The 17,859-nt window shown below is 26.4% G+C and overlaps 5 protein-coding genes across 8 annotated transcripts; 1 reads left to right on the top strand and 4 right to left on the bottom strand.

The window, feature by feature from the left end:
* Window positions 1-413: 413 nt before the first annotated feature.
* CycC (cyclin C) lies at window positions 414-2,404 on the top strand. Of its 2 annotated transcripts, XM_035078056.1 has the most exons (5): window positions 414-562; window positions 639-922; window positions 1,010-1,116; window positions 1,191-1,397; window positions 1,498-2,404. In XM_035078056.1, the coding sequence occupies exons 2-5, from the start codon at window positions 891-893 to the stop codon at window positions 1,950-1,952; spliced, it is 801 nt and encodes a 266-aa protein (XP_034933947.1). In that variant the 5' UTR covers window positions 414-562; window positions 639-890; the 3' UTR covers window positions 1,953-2,404. The 2 variants fall into 2 exon arrangements, with proteins under 2 accessions (XP_034933947.1, XP_034933945.1); XM_035078054.1 differs by having other exon boundaries at window positions 480-922.
* On the bottom strand, window positions 2,207-4,581 carry mrn (general transcription factor IIH subunit 4 marionette). Its single transcript, XM_035078046.1, has 6 exons — window positions 3,539-4,581; window positions 3,253-3,458; window positions 2,993-3,166; window positions 2,771-2,857; window positions 2,472-2,687; window positions 2,207-2,357 (listed from the first exon to the last, which is right to left on the bottom strand). The coding sequence occupies exons 1-6, from the start codon at window positions 4,169-4,171 to the stop codon at window positions 2,282-2,284; spliced, it is 1,392 nt and encodes a 463-aa protein (XP_034933937.1). The 5' UTR covers window positions 4,172-4,581; the 3' UTR covers window positions 2,207-2,281.
* A 769-nt stretch (window positions 4,582-5,350) lies between these two features.
* Window positions 5,351-6,863, bottom strand: LOC118063849 (protein asteroid homolog 1-like). Of its 3 annotated transcripts, XR_004689989.1 has the most exons (3): window positions 5,844-6,863; window positions 5,594-5,719; window positions 5,507-5,519 (listed from the first exon to the last, which is right to left on the bottom strand). XR_004689989.1 is itself a non-coding variant. In XM_035078034.1 (2 exons), exons 1-2 carry the CDS (start codon window positions 6,768-6,770, stop codon window positions 5,491-5,493), a joined length of 1,206 nt encoding a protein of 401 aa, XP_034933925.1. In that variant the 5' UTR covers window positions 6,771-6,863; the 3' UTR covers window positions 5,351-5,490. The 3 variants fall into 3 exon arrangements, 2 of the variants coding, with proteins under 2 accessions (XP_034933925.1, XP_034933926.1); XM_035078034.1 differs by having other exon boundaries at window positions 5,351-5,519; window positions 5,594-6,863; XM_035078035.1 differs by lacking the exon at window positions 5,507-5,519 and having other exon boundaries at window positions 5,563-5,719.
* Window positions 6,864-7,177: 314 nt separating this feature from the next.
* Window positions 7,178-7,948, bottom strand: LOC118063972 (polyprenol reductase-like). The gene is made up of 3 exons (XM_035078272.1): window positions 7,786-7,948; window positions 7,406-7,704; window positions 7,178-7,267 (listed from the first exon to the last, which is right to left on the bottom strand). Exons 1-3 carry the CDS (start codon window positions 7,946-7,948, stop codon window positions 7,178-7,180), a joined length of 552 nt encoding a protein of 183 aa, XP_034934163.1.
* Window positions 7,949-15,855: 7,907 nt separating this feature from the next.
* Window positions 15,856-16,957, bottom strand: LOC118063971 (uncharacterized). The gene is made up of 5 exons (XM_035078271.1): window positions 16,915-16,957; window positions 16,745-16,808; window positions 16,393-16,649; window positions 16,133-16,302; window positions 15,856-16,044 (listed from the first exon to the last, which is right to left on the bottom strand). The coding sequence occupies exons 1-5, from the start codon at window positions 16,955-16,957 to the stop codon at window positions 15,856-15,858; spliced, it is 723 nt and encodes a 240-aa protein (XP_034934162.1).
* Window positions 16,958-17,859: the final 902 nt, after the last annotated feature.

Raw genomic sequence — 17,859 nt, 5'->3', positions numbered from 1 at the left:
ATTGACTGGAATTTCTACAAGCCTTGAAATGGATCGTTCCAATTTATTCAATTAATGAGAGAATGATATAACCTCAGATAATGCAATATCCGGATATTCATTAAGTATCTTATAACATTATCACACATTAGATTCTTCTGTTGACTATGTAACAACAGTAAACTGTCCAAGTCAAATTATTTTTGAAATATCAATTTTTTTTCGATTTAAAATAAATTAAAAACCGCGCTTTTTGAGACTTGATATATAGCACGATCTGGCGGAAAACATGCTAATTATAATTAAGAATTTTTTTGGAAGAAATCAAAGAATTTTATGGATTTGTTTACAATTAAGAATTATTTACAAAATAAAATTATAAAAAGTTGAAATTCTATTTGTTTTTTACAGCGTTTCCGTATTTTTTATATGTTATGTTTAAAAATCCCGCAAAAATGTATAAACTGCCATCTATCTTTCAATTCAATTTACACAAAAACATGACAGATGTTTATGTGAGACAGAGAGAAAAGAAAAAGTTGTGAATGAGAAGCAAGCAAAGGCAAATGAACTTGTTACACTTGTAAATTATTTACTAAAGTACTTAAAATAGAAAAAATCATACATTATATTTATTAAATAAGATAAATTTATTTCAGTGACAATAATTACAAACATAAAATTCTAAACAGTATCTGGAATTTTATAGAAGCTGGTGAAGAAGTTAGGAAATCACGTAGTATTATGAAAACATTGTGACAAAAATTGATTAAATTGTGCGAACAATTAGTGAATAATAAATGGATAATCAATTATTTCAATGATTAGTGTGATATTGTTAGTGGCGTTTAATCGTCACATGTAAGACTAATTCATAATTACCGAGTGAAAAGCTACTTTGGTGATCAACAATGGCTGGAAACTTCTGGCACAGTTCACATCAGTAATATCATAAATATTAATACTGAAACTATAATCAACTTGTAAATTTTTAATTCTTTCTTTTCTGACAACATTCATTTTTTTGCAGTCAACAATGGCTATTGGACAAACAAGACTTAATTAGAGAACGACAATACGATTTAACTATTTTGTCTGAAGAAGAATACCAAAAATTATTTATCTTTTTTGCAAATTGTAAGAATTATCAAAAAGCTATTGATTAATTGAATCTCATCGCATCATAATTAAAGCATTTATTATCATTTCAGTAATTCAAGTATTAGGAGAACAATTAAAATTACGACAGCAAGTAATTGCAACAGCAACAGTTTATTTCAAACGTTTTTATGCACGAAATAGTTTAAAATGCATTGATCCACTTCTTCTTGCACCAACTTCTGTATTTTTAGCATCTAAAGTTGAAGAATTCGGTGTCATTTCTAATACTAGATTAATATCGACTTGTCAAACAGTTAGTAAGTAAACTTGAATTTTTTATTTATCGATAAAATTGTTATTTTCAACAAATTAGTGAAGCTCAATAAATAAAATTTAAAAATCTATTTTCTATTTCAGTTAAAAATAAATTCAATTATGCATATTCTCAAGAATTCCCCTATCGAACAAACCATATTTTGGAATGCGAATTTTATCTGCTAGAACATCTTGATTGCTGTTTAATTGTTTACCAGCCTTATAGACCCCTTCTAACACTCATTCAAGACGTCGGTCCTGATGATCAACTTCTTACACTCGCTTGGAGAATTATCAACGATAGCTTGAGAACTGATGTTTGTCTTCTCTATCCACCTTATCAAATAGCTATTGGATGCTTACAAATAGCATGTGTAATACTTCAAAAAGATCTCAAATCATGGTTTGCTGAATTGAATGCTGATATGGAAAAAATTCAAGAGATTGCTCGTTATATTATCAATTTATACGAATTATGGAAAACTTATGATGAGAAAAAAGAAATTCAAACTTTACTAGCAAAAATGCCGAAACCGAAAGCTGCACCACAACGCTGACATGAGGGAGAATTTGGTCTTTATGAGTCTACATAGAATGGCATTAATATCCATAATGATCAAGTCTCGCTGTTATCGATAAACTAATGAAAGTAATCGATAACAAATTCTAAATTATTTTTCTAAAAAATTATTTATTTTAATTTCGATTTATAATCGTTAATCATTGATAATATTTTTATTTGATTTCATCATGATAGATTTCAGGCTAATGATTTACTTATAAACTTTTATATATAATAAATAAAATTATATTGTCATACAAAAATTTTATTGAAAAAATTATACCTATATTTACACTCAGATAGGAAAATTATAAAAAATTAATTTCAACCCTTAGAGTAACGTTTCCAAAATCTCTTGACGTCATCATGGCCAGCTTTTGTAACTACCATTGTACGTTTTCTGTAAAAAGAATTTTTAATAAATTGATTTTAACATTTTTAGAATAATTTATTTTTTCCAAGTTTTTTTTTACTTTTAGTTTACAATTGAAAATATTGTCGCTAATTACTGTACCTTTCATTCTGCCACACAAGTACTCCTATCGATACTGCATGATCTCGTAATACTTCGAAATCCGTTTGTGATAAAAATTGACTGTATAAAACACCTTCGCTAAACATGAACCTATTTCTTTCATTCTCCCACAATTTAATTTGATCAACAATCGTCGGTGGTAGCGTTGGCGGACCCGCTTCAATCATTTTTTTATGTGCATGTTGTTGCAAGAAACTGTTATACAAATAAATGTCAAAGTTAAAATTCGTATATTGAGAAAAGAGCATAATAAAGGGAACAAAAGAATAGACTTTTACCCTATTATTTGAGTTGCCGTTATTCCGCTTTTCAATGCTTGACGTACTGAATCTCTTGTCAATATCGCTACAACTAAATTTGGAAATCTGTGAAAGAGATATGACATTTAAATTATTTAATAATTGATATCATAAATAGAATAAATGTAGTTCACAAATATCAAATAACAAAATATTCTAAAATAACTTAATTATTAATTTTAATAACTTAAATTTCATTACCTATATAACATTTCACAAAACAACCCTAGCAAAGCAATTTGCAAACTTGAATTAGTGTAGGCATAAACTCTATAATTTGTTTCTACAATAACGTATCCTTCTTTATCAATATCTCTTACTAACGGTTTATTTTGGCCAGTTGCAATATTTAATGCTAAACGAGTTGGATAGAATCTAAAAATAATAAGAGATTTTTAAGAAAAATTATTTAATTATTCCAATAAAATATGCGTTACAGATTCGGATAAATAAAAAATTACCTTCCAGCTTTTCTCTTACGTTGATAAACAAGTCCAAATTCTCTTAAATGTTGTAAAAATGTTAATAATCCTTCAGACATGCCTTCAGTACTGTAATCTTTACCGAGGATTGAAAAATTTAGTTGAAATAAAAATGTTAAGCATTCCACCAAATCTAATCCTCTAGTTTCTATTGTATCCAAATATTGGAGTATAAAATACCAGACCTAGAAACAATAGATATTTATTCACTTTATTCTACTTATTTCACGAGTTTCGCAGCTTAATAGCATCATGATTAAATTACCTGAGATGCTGTATCCAAAAGAAGAAATTGAAATCCTGCTTGAGTAATAACTGGACTGCCATCATCATCTCTCTTCATTAATCCAGCATGAAGTAAAATTCTCACAGCATCTGCAGAAATTCCTTCCTGCTGCTGAGATCCCACCATATAATGGAGCACACATTCCCATCTTTCTAAAGCATAAGAATCCAAAAAAGCTACATCTCTTGGCTTAGAATCTATTTCCAACTGATTTGACATAGTCCATGGTTTCCCTCCACCTAACAGAACAATTTTTAAGTTTTTCTTGAATATTGAATTTAATATCCATCCAGGTAAACCTCCAGGAATTGATGCTTCCTTCCAAACGTTTAATTCGTTGAGAACATGTACAACTTTTTGATGCTCTTCAGCATGAATTTGCGAACACCAAGAAGCAATCACAGCTTGTGGCACTGGTTGCTCCACAAATAATAATCTCATCACATAATGCCGAGCAATTTCTGGGAGCTCTCGAAAAACTGCCAAACATATCGGTGGATTTTGATAAAGTTTATTTAATACTTCAGGTGGCCGAGATTTTAAATATTCATGTAAATCTTTGCATTGAAGTCCTGTTGAACGCAAAAGGTTTTGACCACTTTGTGAAGTCATTCTTAAATGACAAGAAAATTTTACTTTTACGGTTTTATTTAAATTTTAAATAATTCATTTAAATTATTCAACTACATTAATATACATCTTATATTATTTATTTTATAAAAACATTTAATTATAATACACCTAAATAATTGTTTTATTATTTTATATGAATGAAAATTTATTCACATTTTCTGAATATGTAAACAAATCTCAGAATTGTGAGGTTAGAAATAAACCTCGTATACCGGTGTGAAAATTTGGCCAATCAATCTCCAGAAAAATTTGTGGTACAGTTTATTCCATGAGCGTTAGTTGTATATTCCAGCGTGTTATTTATTTATTTATTGAGTTTTAAATTGAGTGACAATGTAAATTAAAAAGTTATTTTCTACAACTATTATTAACATAATAAAATTTTTAGTATAATATTCAAAATATAATGGTACATAACCAAGATTATAAATTTAGGTAAGTCAAAATGATTTATTTATTTATTTATTATATAATCAAATTTGTTAGAAGAATACAATATTATTAATAGTAAACTGCAGAAAACTAAAATAATTGAAAAATATAAAAGATAATATAAAAACATCTTATCAAATAATTAAAAGAGTTACATGAACGTATTAAATATTTTTTCCAATATTTGAAATACATTTAAAATACTTGGTACATTCTTCAATTTTTTTTCAATATAATTGTTAGGACTTATAGTTTCAGATGAAATTTCGCTGAATATATTTTTTATCAGTGGTACATGAATCACTTTATTGATAACAGCATCATCGTACGGAAATCCTAGTATGGAATTGATGATTTTAGAGTGTTCCAAGCAACATTGAAATTGCATAAAAATGTGATATGCGTCAATTGTTATTTCTATGATATTTTTTTTGTTTTCAAACATAGATAATATCCAGTCAGCCACTTCTTTCAAATCTTGACTTGTTATCTTTTCTAGAGCTGTTATTAATGATGAATCTTTTTCTTCAACATTTCCTTCACTTGGAAGCTGTTCAATTTCTTCAACAAACCTGATATCAAATAATTGATCTTTAAAGTTGTTAATCTTATTTTCAAGTATCATAAAAAACATAGACAAAATTAATGTGTATGAATGATATTCATTTTTTTTTGGTTCAACAATTTGTTTCATCCAAAACACCATTGTTGCGAAATAAAGTCGCCAATCTTGTGGTAAATTATGAAGGACATGTGCTTCTTTAATTCCCAATAAAATATCATTTAGAATCTCCAGTTTAATCTTCATATTTGATCTGATGTCTTCCAGGCTTAAAGGATACTTTTTCACCAATATTTCTCTGCATTCAATGGTAGAATCTTTTCGTATGAATAACTTTAGTGAAGAAGTTTCGTTTTTATTTATGTATGGTAATAAAAGACGATAAATAAATATAATTAAAGGTATACTCATTTCATAAATTGATGGTTGATTCAAATTTTCCGTATGAGGCCAAACAGTGTAAGCTTCATGTTGAAATAAATCAATTATAGAAGGATTGATGTTTCCTTTTATAACCTCATGAATAAGCCAATCTGGAATCATTGATAAGGTTTTAGAGATACTATCGAATTTTTCAACACTTTCATTATTGTCTTTATCATGTTCACTTTTCATTTTGTAGTTCAAAAATTTTTTTTCCATTTTCGAAATTTTTACCTGATTAATTGTAAAAGATTGTAAATTGGTACAGTAATTGAACATGTATGTAGACATCCCTGTGTAACTGTTTATAATACTTTCAATATGTGTTAATGATTTAGTCTTTATTTTATCCAAAATTATTTCAACTGCTGAATCCAAAGTGTGATTGCTTAACCATTTGAATGCTTCTTCTATTTTATAATGAGGAAGAGAATTAAATTTATCAAAATTTGGTAATGAATAAGGCAAAAAAATTTCATGTAAATTATCATCTGGAAAGTAATCATCATTTAGTAAAACTGACAAAAGTGGTAAGCAGAAAATATCTAATCCAGAATACATTTTTATAAATTCATGTGGACGCGAAATCTTGCATAGAAATGACATGTTTGGTTGACCATTATTTTTGAATAGAAGATTACGGAAAAAAATACAGTCAGTGCCAAATAAAAATAGGTCAGCATTAGCTGTTAAAACAGGATAATTTAATATTTTAGCTGTAGTTGCTATAACGTCTGCAGCGTGAAACGGACATACTGTGAATTTAATATTCAATCCCTTCAACACTTCCACAAAAATATCATGTTTAAATGTTTTATAGTAAAGATAGTCAATTGGTCTCACATCAATTGGTGAATTCTTAATTGTTTCAGTTATAACTTTTATTTGTGAATCTAGATTTTGTTCTTTCCATGCACCATTGACAAACACAAAAATATCAACTTTATGATCAATAAACTTTTGGAAAAAATTCATCACATAATCAAAATAAATTTGATACTGATTTTCAGGATCAATTCTTGCATCCTTTATGGAATGGTGTAGTAAATGATACGAAATACTGGTACCATCAATAATTATTTTCGAATGATCAAGTTTAGAGTATTTCGATAAATTTTTATTCTTTTCAATGAGAAAACTATATAATCCTGGTACTCCCATTTTTAAATTAAAATTTTTTTGTTCAATTAAACACTGAATAAAATTTAGATGATTTAAAGTTTCGCCGATCAGTACTTATACTAGCTTTATAAAAACACCGATCTTCTTTTCAAATGAGAAAATTGCGCAGTATATTTATCCTATCCGTCATTTATTCATTAGTGGAGAGGGTTCTTTTCTCCGAACTATGAATGTGATTGGATTCTTTTAGATATTGACTATCACCATTCGAATGTTTTATAACAACTACTAAACGAACAAAAATTGTATATGTATATTTATTTAAGTCGAAAATATACAATGACATTTCAAACATTCTATATGAGATTATGATCATATTGCTTTAAACCAATGAAAATCACTGATCTACAAAAATAACATTTTTTATCAACAATAAAACAAATTTTTTACCATATAAATGGTATTATGATTTTACGGTTGGGATAATTTTCAAAATTTTGTTTATACCATTGATGTTGGAAGAATCCATTCGCCATCTGCAACAATATGTAAGCAAAAAATTACATACTTGAGTACATGTAATGATAATGAATTATTGCAATGATGATGCATACGACACATGTGACTCATTAATGTTTCAAAACTATTATTTAAAAAAATCTTTTATTATTTACCTGATTCATAAAAACCCACATTGATATATAATGAATGGTCGAATTCTCCCAAAGAATAGCAGTAAGTGTTAAATATATCACGATTTCAGTAAATTGCAATGGAGTTGATATAAAATCAAAAAGTCTACCCGTAGGAAGTTTATATGAATTACACAATATTTCTTCTGTTTTATTTTTCCGAAGATTTACTAAAATAATATTCGTTCGAAATTGTTCATAAGTCGCCATCAGCATTACTACAGAGCAAATAATATTGTAAGTGGTGGCAAATTTATTGAATTGAAAACTTTTGTGAAAGCCTAAAAAACAAAATAGTATGAATGAGTATACAAATTTTATTTAATTGATAAAAAAATCATTCATCTAATTATAAATTATACCTCTTACGAATCCATAAGATTCTCCAACAATAGTTGACACAAGCATACTGTAATGAACCAATCCAATAATATAAAGTAGAAAACTTATTCTCGCTTGACTGTAAATAGTAACATAATGAGATTCATAAAATCGTTTCCATACGTGAATAGTCATCAAAATCATTGCTAGCAGAGTTGCTTCTGGAGAAACTATTGAAATGTAATAATCAATCAGTATCACATTGAAATCATGACTTTTCTATCAATTATAAATATTATTCTGATTTTATTACCATTTGCTTTTCTAGAAGAACCTAATTCAAAATCTAAGATATTATAAATTATACGAGATGTTGTACCATAGAAAAAATATATGCGTATTGTCATCAATAAAATTATAGTAAAAATTGGTGCAGCATACAGATAAAAATGTCGAAAGTATCTGAAATAGTCACAATAATTATCTTTATATTATTACAATACAAACAATAATTTATAGTTAAAACATTTAATCATTACCTTTTAGGCACTTTTAAATCCATCATGGAAAATTCTTGCTCACTTATAGATTTTCCATGATAAACATTTCCTTGTAAAATATTTGGAAAATATTTTTCTTCAATAAACAATTTGAATGTACTTATTATTACACCTGCATTAAAAAATAGTGTTATTAATTGAACAATATTGAATTCCATCATCTATGTATTTAAAAAGAAGCTAATGTTAAACTTTAAGTGATTTTTGTCTGAATTATGAAACATTATTTGAATTTTACAATTTATAATAAATTCCGTTCCCCCTACTATTTTAGTAAACATATTTGTATGCACATAAAAAGTATTATAAAATTAGTTGGAATAAATGAATAATGCAAATAAAGAATTAAATAATCCTCAATGTATTTTATTATTTCATCAAAACTAACATAGTAATTTTTATTGTAATTTTATATTTATTAAGTGAGTAAGAAATTACATTTGAATTAGCAATATGAGTTACGATAATTGTACAAAACAGGTAAACCATATTTTTTGTAGAATAAATGTTTATCTATGTTTATTTTATTATGATTTTTATTAATCATATTTAAACTAGTGATTTTTTTTTTATATTTTCATTATAAGTTGTGTTTGATTAATAGATATATAATAATATTCATGAAAAATAATTATCAAATAAATAAATTGATACGTTTTAAGCAGTAAAATGAAGTTTTAATAAAAATTAGGACATGATTAGAGATATCAAAACGTTGTGTTTCATTGTTTCTGTATTATGAAATCTATTCTACTTTGTAATAGTTTGAAAGCATTTAGAATGCTTGGTGCATGTTTTAATTTTTCAGCAATATAAGAGTCAATGTTAATAGATTGTTGCGACATGTCCATGAATAAATTAAATATTAATAATTCATGGAAAGTCTCGCTGATAACTGTTTGTTGATAAGGAAAATTTAATAGTGCATTAATGTCTCTTAAATGTTCTAGACAAATCTTAAACTGCGAAAAAACATGAATAGCTTGAATGAGTACATCTGTTGGTACTGCGGAGTCATTCGTAGCTTGAAATGAATATGATTCATTTTCTAATAATGGTAAGAAGAAATTAGCTGCCATCACACAGTCATTATATGTGATTTCTTTAACAACATTCTCTAGAATTAATCCTTTATGTTTGAATAATTTTCGATTTGAGATTCTTTCAACTGTTGCATGATATCGTTTACGAAAAAAATCATAATCTCGTGTGAAACCAATTTTTTCTTCAATTACATTAAAGAACAATGCTAGAAGCATTGCATTTAAATGAATTTCATTTTTTAATGGCTCTTCTTTCTGTTTTAGCCAAAAAACTATTGTGGCTACATAAAGACGCCATTCATCTGGTATATCTTGAAAATCTCTATGATTAATACCCAAATCTTTATTAACAATATTTAATCTCAAATTAATCTCCAAATTTCGTGTAGCATCTAATTTTGAAAGTTCTTTTTTCAAAGTTATTCTTCCATAATGTTCTAAATCGTTATCTTTCTCTAATATTAATGATAGTAGTTTAATTTTTCCTGTGTTAATGCAAGATATTGCCAGATTATAAATCAAGGAAAGTAATGGAAGACTTATTTTATACTCTGATGGATAACTGAAACCTTTTAGTTCATGCCATGGAATATATGCATGATGTTTCATAAGATAAAGAACAAATGGAGTGAATTTTCCTTCTAAATATTCAGATAAAAATGAATAAGAAATAGATCTTTCAAATTTTTTTTTCATCAAGTCTTGATTACAATTAATATGGTAATGAGTAGCATTCATTTTGGTCAGATCACTTTTATCTTTGAATTTGAATACAAAAAATTTTTTCTCTGCAGCATACATTTTTTCCTCAGGAATATCAAATGAACTTGTAAAAGTTAAATGATGTAACATATAAGTACACATTGTTGAATAATGATTAATAATTTCTTCAATTAATTTTCTTGATAATTCTAAAGAATTACCAGTAGCAATCATCCATGATAAAACTTTTTCAGCAGCTAAATCTAGAGTTTGATTTCGTAGCCAATTCAATACTGCTTCAATTATTTCATGTTCAGTTAATCTGATATTTGATGGTGGTTGAAGCTTCAAGAAAAATTGCAAAGCATCTTCAGTGAAGCAGCCTTGGCTCAATAAGACTGATAAAAGAGGAAGACATGAAACATTGAGTCCAGTAAATTTTTTTAGAATTTGATTATGACCAAAGATATTGCATTCTGTGTTATTTTTAGAATCGTTGAATCTAATGAAGTCCAGAAAAATGCAATCGTTTCCATAAAGAATAAATTCTGGATTATTCGTTAATACGGGACAGTTTAAAATTTTAGCAATAGTAGCAATTGTATGATCAGCTTCAAACGTACACATTAAAAAATCAATTTTTAATTTTTTTATTACTTCTAAAAATACGTCGACTTTGAATGTTACATCTTTCGGAAAAATCAAAAGATCAGAATTTTTATGTTTTACTTCTAGATCTGATTGTTTTGAAGATAAAACTGTAGATTCATCATGTTGTGATTCCCAGTTTCCGTCAATAATAACAAGAATGAATCGATCATTATCAACCTCTGCTAGAAGATTATTGAAGAAATATTTTACAGATCTGGCGTAACTGTAGTAATCTACACCAAACATGTTGTTTCGATTTTTCCATTGGTTAAATAAATATTGCGAAGTACTGTTCCCATCAACAATTAATTTTGCTTTCTTCAATTCGTAAGGATTAAATAATTCCTTACATTCTGTTGTAATATATGAATATAAACCATTGCTTCCCATCTTAACGGTTTTCAATTTTACCTTTATCAATTTTCACTTAGTTTTACTCGTAGGATTAAAAAAACTGTATATGTATTTATATTCCTTAATTCAACAATTAATACACAGTTGAATCTCTCTATTACTTTTATCTATTATCAAATGTAATTACAAACGTGTAACAAAGAATATTCTACCATAATTCATCACTTAGGTACACATGATCAACTATGTAGCACAATATAGAATGAGATCATGCCGAATTAAAACGATGGAGGTAACTTTGATCATGTTTATTTCACTTCCGGTTTTTTTTATCCGTCTATAGTACATACAAAAAATTTATTCCTTATCGGTGATCGATGCCATAACCAAGTTTTTCTTTCTTTTGAATATATCATTATTTATTTTTTACATTTATTTACAAACTTATTAATTTAAAACAAATTCAAATAAAATTTTATTTATTTTAATATAATAAATAATTATACAGAGTTAAATATCACCTTAAAATATTATTCTTAATTAAGTTTCGAAGAATTTCATATTTGTGTTCGATCAAATTAATAAGTGATCCTTCTCGCTTAATTATAATTGAATTATTGTCATTATTCTTGACATAAATTATCAATCTAAAGGTAGCTATTCCAACTTGAGCATATCGTTTTGGATCATTTTTAAGTTTACAGGCCAAAGGACTTCCTATAAAATTCTAAAATAAAAATAATTAAAATTACTATAAAATTCATAATTCATTTAATATACTTGTTTTTTATTTTATAGATACGTACTAAAGGAATAACTGAGAATTCGTTATTATGAGCATGTGACAAATGGAAGTCTCGACCAACAATCCAATCTCTGTCAGTATGCAGCTGTCTTTGACGAAATCCTTCGAGATTGAATGATTGATTAACAAAAGATGTTTTGTATGGAGTATTTATTATACCTAGTTATGAATTTTATCAGTAAGTTATCATAAATTATATAACACAATGTATTTATAATTAATTTTCGCAATATTTGTTACCTGCACGATAAGACGTTTGAGACCATTCTCTCATCCAACGAATGAACACACAATCATCTTCATTAATAATACTCGTACTATTTGCTACAAGTATAGGATGAATTTTAGTAGAAACAAAAAACGGAGTTTTTAAGATTAACATGGTATAACTTGTCTCTAAGTTTTCTTTTCTATTGAAGTTGTTTTGACGAACAATTTTTGAAATACGCCTGGTGGTACAACCATATATAAACAATTCATTATTTATGTTTAAATTTCTCTTAATATCTCTACATTTGGTTTCAACAATCAAATCATTTTCTGTGTACCTAAAGAATCATATACTGTTATGGATTATTTACTGAATAGGTCAGCTTTGAAGAAAATTTATTCTAATTATTTTTATTCTATTAATGATACCCTTCGATAATTGATGCTGCTGTAAGCACTGCTTTTGGATGGATTATAGAACCATAACCAAGTCCTGTAAATGCATACAACTTTAAATGTAAAACTCAAATAATTATTCATTTACATAAATATGAATTTCATGCCAAATAAAAGAGAGTAAAAATATTTGAGGATAAAATACTTACTAAAAATAATATTGGGACTATTTTTTCGAATTGCAACAAGCCATGGAAATTTGCTATTGTTTTTCTTATTAATTTTTCGATTAACATATTTAAAGTGACGAAAGCTGCAAGATAGTGACCACTGTAACAAGGTCAACACTAAGAGTATTCTTATCGAAATGTACATATTCGTAAATAAAATTTATTCAAAAACAACAAGCTTTATAACAAGACAAATTCAAGTATTTTCAATTATCATAGTTTGTACTGAGATATTAAGTCATTGAAATCTAAGATCTAGACTGGAATAAAATCACTCAATTTTTATTTCAAATTTTATGTATATATGAAACCGATAAAGATCATGTGACTTTTTATGTGTAAACTTGCTCAATACCTTTGGTATCTATTCAAGTGCAAAGTATTGTATGATATTTAACTACAATAATCGAATGAATAACATTAATATGTGTAGAATGTAATATTCTTAAATGTGCTCTTTTATTAGAACAAGTGTCATTGAGTAATTACAGGTGGTAGTATTCTATTGAAAATATTCGTTTATTAATATTTTTTGTTAACATGTCTATTCATTGGAAGCCGCTTAATTAAATTTGAGTAGATTATAAATAAATCTTGACGTCATAGGTTTATAGTATAAATTTCACCATACCAAAAATAATTTAGAATATCTTTTACAATTCTATAATTTACTTAAAGTTCAAAGTCACATCTACGAATATTGATACAAAAAATTAAAAATAGATTTTCTATTGTAAATAAATTCAATTCAAATAATTTATTTAAATAACATTTTATGGTAGTGACTTACCAGTAACTGAACTTAAGAGAATAAATATCAATTGATGTCTGACTAATGACAGACTTTCGCTACTGAGAATTTATTTAAAATATTAGAAAATAATTATGAGAAAAAATTACAGTTTTGACAGAAGTGTTTTGAATTTAATTATTATTTTTCTCTTTGAATTATCAATTATTCAGAACTTATTTATATAAAATTATTTTTACAACAAGTGAAAGAATTTCTAAAGTTTCGATCTGCTTGTTCACGATTAGTTGGTGAATAAACGGAGTTGGGAGCTAATGGCTTCGGTGGTGAGATATGTACTGATTCAGGTATTGAACTAGGTGTTGATTGGGGTGATGTAGATGTTGGAAGCTCAATCGTTGAAACAAATGAATCAATGTTCAAATTTTCACTCAATAATTGCATTATTTCATTTCGTTGATGAATAATATCAATAAGAGAACCTTCTTGTTGAATTTTTTCTATAGACTTATCATCATTTTGCAAGAATATTACCATATTGAAGGTACCTATGCCAACTTGAACATATGTTTGTAGTCCATTGAGTTGACAAGCTAAAGGACTTCCCATAAAATTCTAGAATAAAAATTACGTAGAAATTTATTATCTCCAGATTTTTGTCAACCACTCATGGCTATAAAATAAATAATTTTTTTTATAAAAAACTAGATTAAAATTTACCAATGCATTACGATGTGGTACTTTATTGAGTGCATTAAAGTCTTGTCCAATAATCCAATCTCTGTCAGATATTAATTGTTCTGAATCAAAATCTTCAGTACTAAATGATCCATTATGGTAAGATGTTTTATATGATGCTATGACCAGTTCTGGAAATGAAATAAATTAAATTCCTGAGAAGAAATTGTTCTAATGCACGATAGAAAATTTTGTAAATCAATTTTAAGCCTACCTCTTTTACCATCACTCATAGAAAACTCTCGCATCCAACGTATATAAACGCAATTACTATGATTGATATCTTCAACACTTCTAGCTAAATTGATTACATTAATTTCATCTTCTATTTTGAATGTTTCCTTGAGAATGAGAATAGCAAAATCATTTTGAGAAGGATTTTGCCAATTATAATTTTTTGAATAAATATTTTTTGTAACATCTCGATTGATACAATGACGTAATGGTAATTCTTTTTCTTTACCGAAAGCAGATGATGGTTGGCATTTGGTTTGAACGATTAAAGTGTTACTATAGTATCTAAAAAATAATTAATTATTTGTGTAAAAAAATTTCTCTTCACTTTAATTAATCTATTTATTTATACCCTTTGATACCAATTGCAGCAGTAAGCACAGCTTTAGGATGTATGAGAGAGCCATAGCTCAATCCTGAAGATAGAAAATATTTTTAAATGATAAATATTGTTGAAGTATTTACAATTAAAACACTCCAAAAAAAATTAATTACTTAATTGATAGCGACTTTGATGTTTTGCCTTGATAGCCACAAGCCATGGATATTCTTCTCTATTTACCGGATCTATTTCTCTCTCAACTATTTTAGTGTATCGTCGATTACAACTTTGAGATAGTTGTACTACAGCAAGAAGCAAAATGCACTTTGCTATTATATTCATACTTTTGGTTTTCGACACAATAGTTCTGATTAAAAAGGAAGTATTCGAACTGTTGAAGTATATAACTTTGTCTTTGCTGATAGTACGATTCAATATGCTTTTTAGTAGGTTGCTGTCTCATTTATAAAGATGGTCAATGATGTTTTTTTATATACAATAACAGCTATGTATATAAAAACAGGTATGAACAATAATAGAAATAATTTTTACATTTATCTACGTTCGATCATAAAATGTTATCAGATAACATTAAATGAATCCAATCATTGAAGAATAATTAAATGTAATTGATAGGGTACGTTAGTGTGATTAGAGAATTATTCTACATGTTTCTGAATAAATAAATCCATTGACACAAGTGTAGGAAGTAAGATATTAACGGATGTTAATTATGTCTTATTCTTAAAAAATAATACATGTACGAATTTATCTATAAATATCATTAATTTAATAACTTTAAAAAACGATGGAATAGTACAAAAAAATTTGTCAAATTTCAGTCATTTTAAAACATGACATTGTCCTTGATCATTGAAACGAGTTGATATTAATTTATTAGTTGGATTAAATTAATCTCACTAATAAAAATGTTTACTCTAAATTATTTAATCCGGTAATTGTTGTCAAAATTATCAATTGAATTAGTGTTGATTTTTATCATTTTGTTTTAAAATCTATTTTTACATCTAACTGTTATATTCTTTTATGATATTTTTAGTTTATATAGTTATTAAAACAAATATATATTTAACATTAATTAAACAAATAAAGAATTATCTGTTTCTTTCTATAAATGCAGTTATTTTGAGCCTTTCCTCTACAACATCAACGTAATATCGTCCTAAAATTAATTTAAAATCATTCGATCTTGGTAACATTAAATAACCTGCTGCTACTCCAATCTGAACGTAAGTTGATTGGTTTGATTTTAGAGTACAAATCAAAGGGTTCCCTAAAAATTCCTAAAATCAAAATTATTAATAAAATTTAATTTTCTTGTCATTACTTGAAGGTAGAAGATGGATACTTTTTATAAAAAATATTACTTACTCTTGACATATCTATAGTCGCATTATGTCCATCTTGTTCTTGAAGGAGTATTGCTGTAACGTTTGAAATAGCATACTCGATATCTTGATTTCTTAATCGGTTGTGAATTAATTTTGCAATATTAAATTCATCTTCTAAGAAGAAAACTTTGTACGAATTTATTATTGCATCTAAAAATATCATTAATCACATTTATAATAAACAATTCTAAGCTTTTATCTGCGATTAGTTTGTCTTGTTTACCGACTAAAAATACTTACTTTGGACCGTAGAATCTCGCATATTAATAAAGTCCCATTGCATGAAAAGACAATTCTTTTTATCAATATCATGAAGATCTTTAGCTATATTTATCATTTTTTTTAGATTAAATGACAAGTTTAAAATTAAAATAACTATATCATTCTGGAACTTTTTAATGTTTGAAACTTTTCTTTTATCACATAGTTCCATAGGAACAATTGGAAGAGATAAAATTTTACATTCTCTCATGACTGTTAAATCACTCTCATGGACACTAAAAAATCAATAAAGTTTTCAAAAAATACTACAGTTAAAATTCGTTCATTATGCTTAATTAGTGTTAGAAAATTATTTGAACTGATATATTACTTAGCAACTACAGCAGCAGAAGTGAGGACAGCGTTATCAGAAATAAGCGAGCCATAACTCCATTCTATAGACAAAAAAAAAATTATTATTATTATTGTATATATTTGAAATATTTGATTTTTTTTTCTTCAAAATTTATTTTATTTTATTGAACTGTATTTTTTACTCACCTGTAGAATTTTTAATTCCAATAGCTACTACCCATGAATGCATGTCATTATTTTTATTTGCATAAATATTTCGGATAAATACAAATTGTAACAGTTGAACTAAAGCCCATTTTTGAAATAATTTTTTCGAAAAAATCATGGGCACTTATGATCAATTGATGTTTTAAAAAAAAAATTTTACAAAAGAGCGTATAATTATAAATCGAAGGAAATGTTAATAAATGCGTTAAGTTAGTCTGCTATCTCGTGAATTTATACCAAAATTTTGACACGTTTAGCATTAATTAGAATTGCTATGTACATAGATATAGCCGATATAATATAGATAAATCGTTAAAAATAATTTATTTCGATCTTTAACAGATAAATCGACTACTAATAAAATATTATGAGCTTACATTAAAAACAAATTTATTATCTTATCAATAATTCCACAAAATTTCTTACGTCGATTAACTATTAATAAATTTATGAAATGCGTAAAGAAGAACTGAATACATTTTTAGACTTTTATTGTATTATACTATCAATATTATTCATCTTTATTATATCAATTTTTCGAATGGAATTAGTGCGATTTATTATTCAATCCTTTAACAAAATTTTCAAAAAGAATAAGCTACTGACGTAATAATGAGACGTCTGATAGACAATCATTAAACTGAATTGCGATTATTAGACTTTTTTATTATATTCGATAATATTTTATTTATTAGTTTACAACTTACAGTTATACTAATACCTAATTTTTTCAAAAAATATCAATTTTCGTCATCATTTATAAAATTAAACTTTTATTTATAAATTTATTTCTGCAAATGATTGGAAAGAAAAAAAATGTTTATTCATTGTAACAAATTAATTGTTAAAGTATAATAATTAATATATTTTGACATAGTAGATTTTATTATAATATATATAAATATAAAAAAAGAATCTTTTTAT

Source organism: Chelonus insularis, unplaced genomic scaffold (genome assembly GCF_013357705.1).
Source record: "Chelonus insularis isolate UGA/USDA-ARS -01 unplaced genomic scaffold, ASM1335770v1 contig_150_pilon, whole genome shotgun sequence".
Lineage (NCBI taxonomy): Eukaryota > Metazoa > Arthropoda > Insecta > Hymenoptera > Braconidae > Chelonus > Chelonus insularis.
The sequence above is the reverse complement of the archived record's forward strand: the minus strand, read 5'-3'. Positions and strand labels throughout refer to the sequence as shown.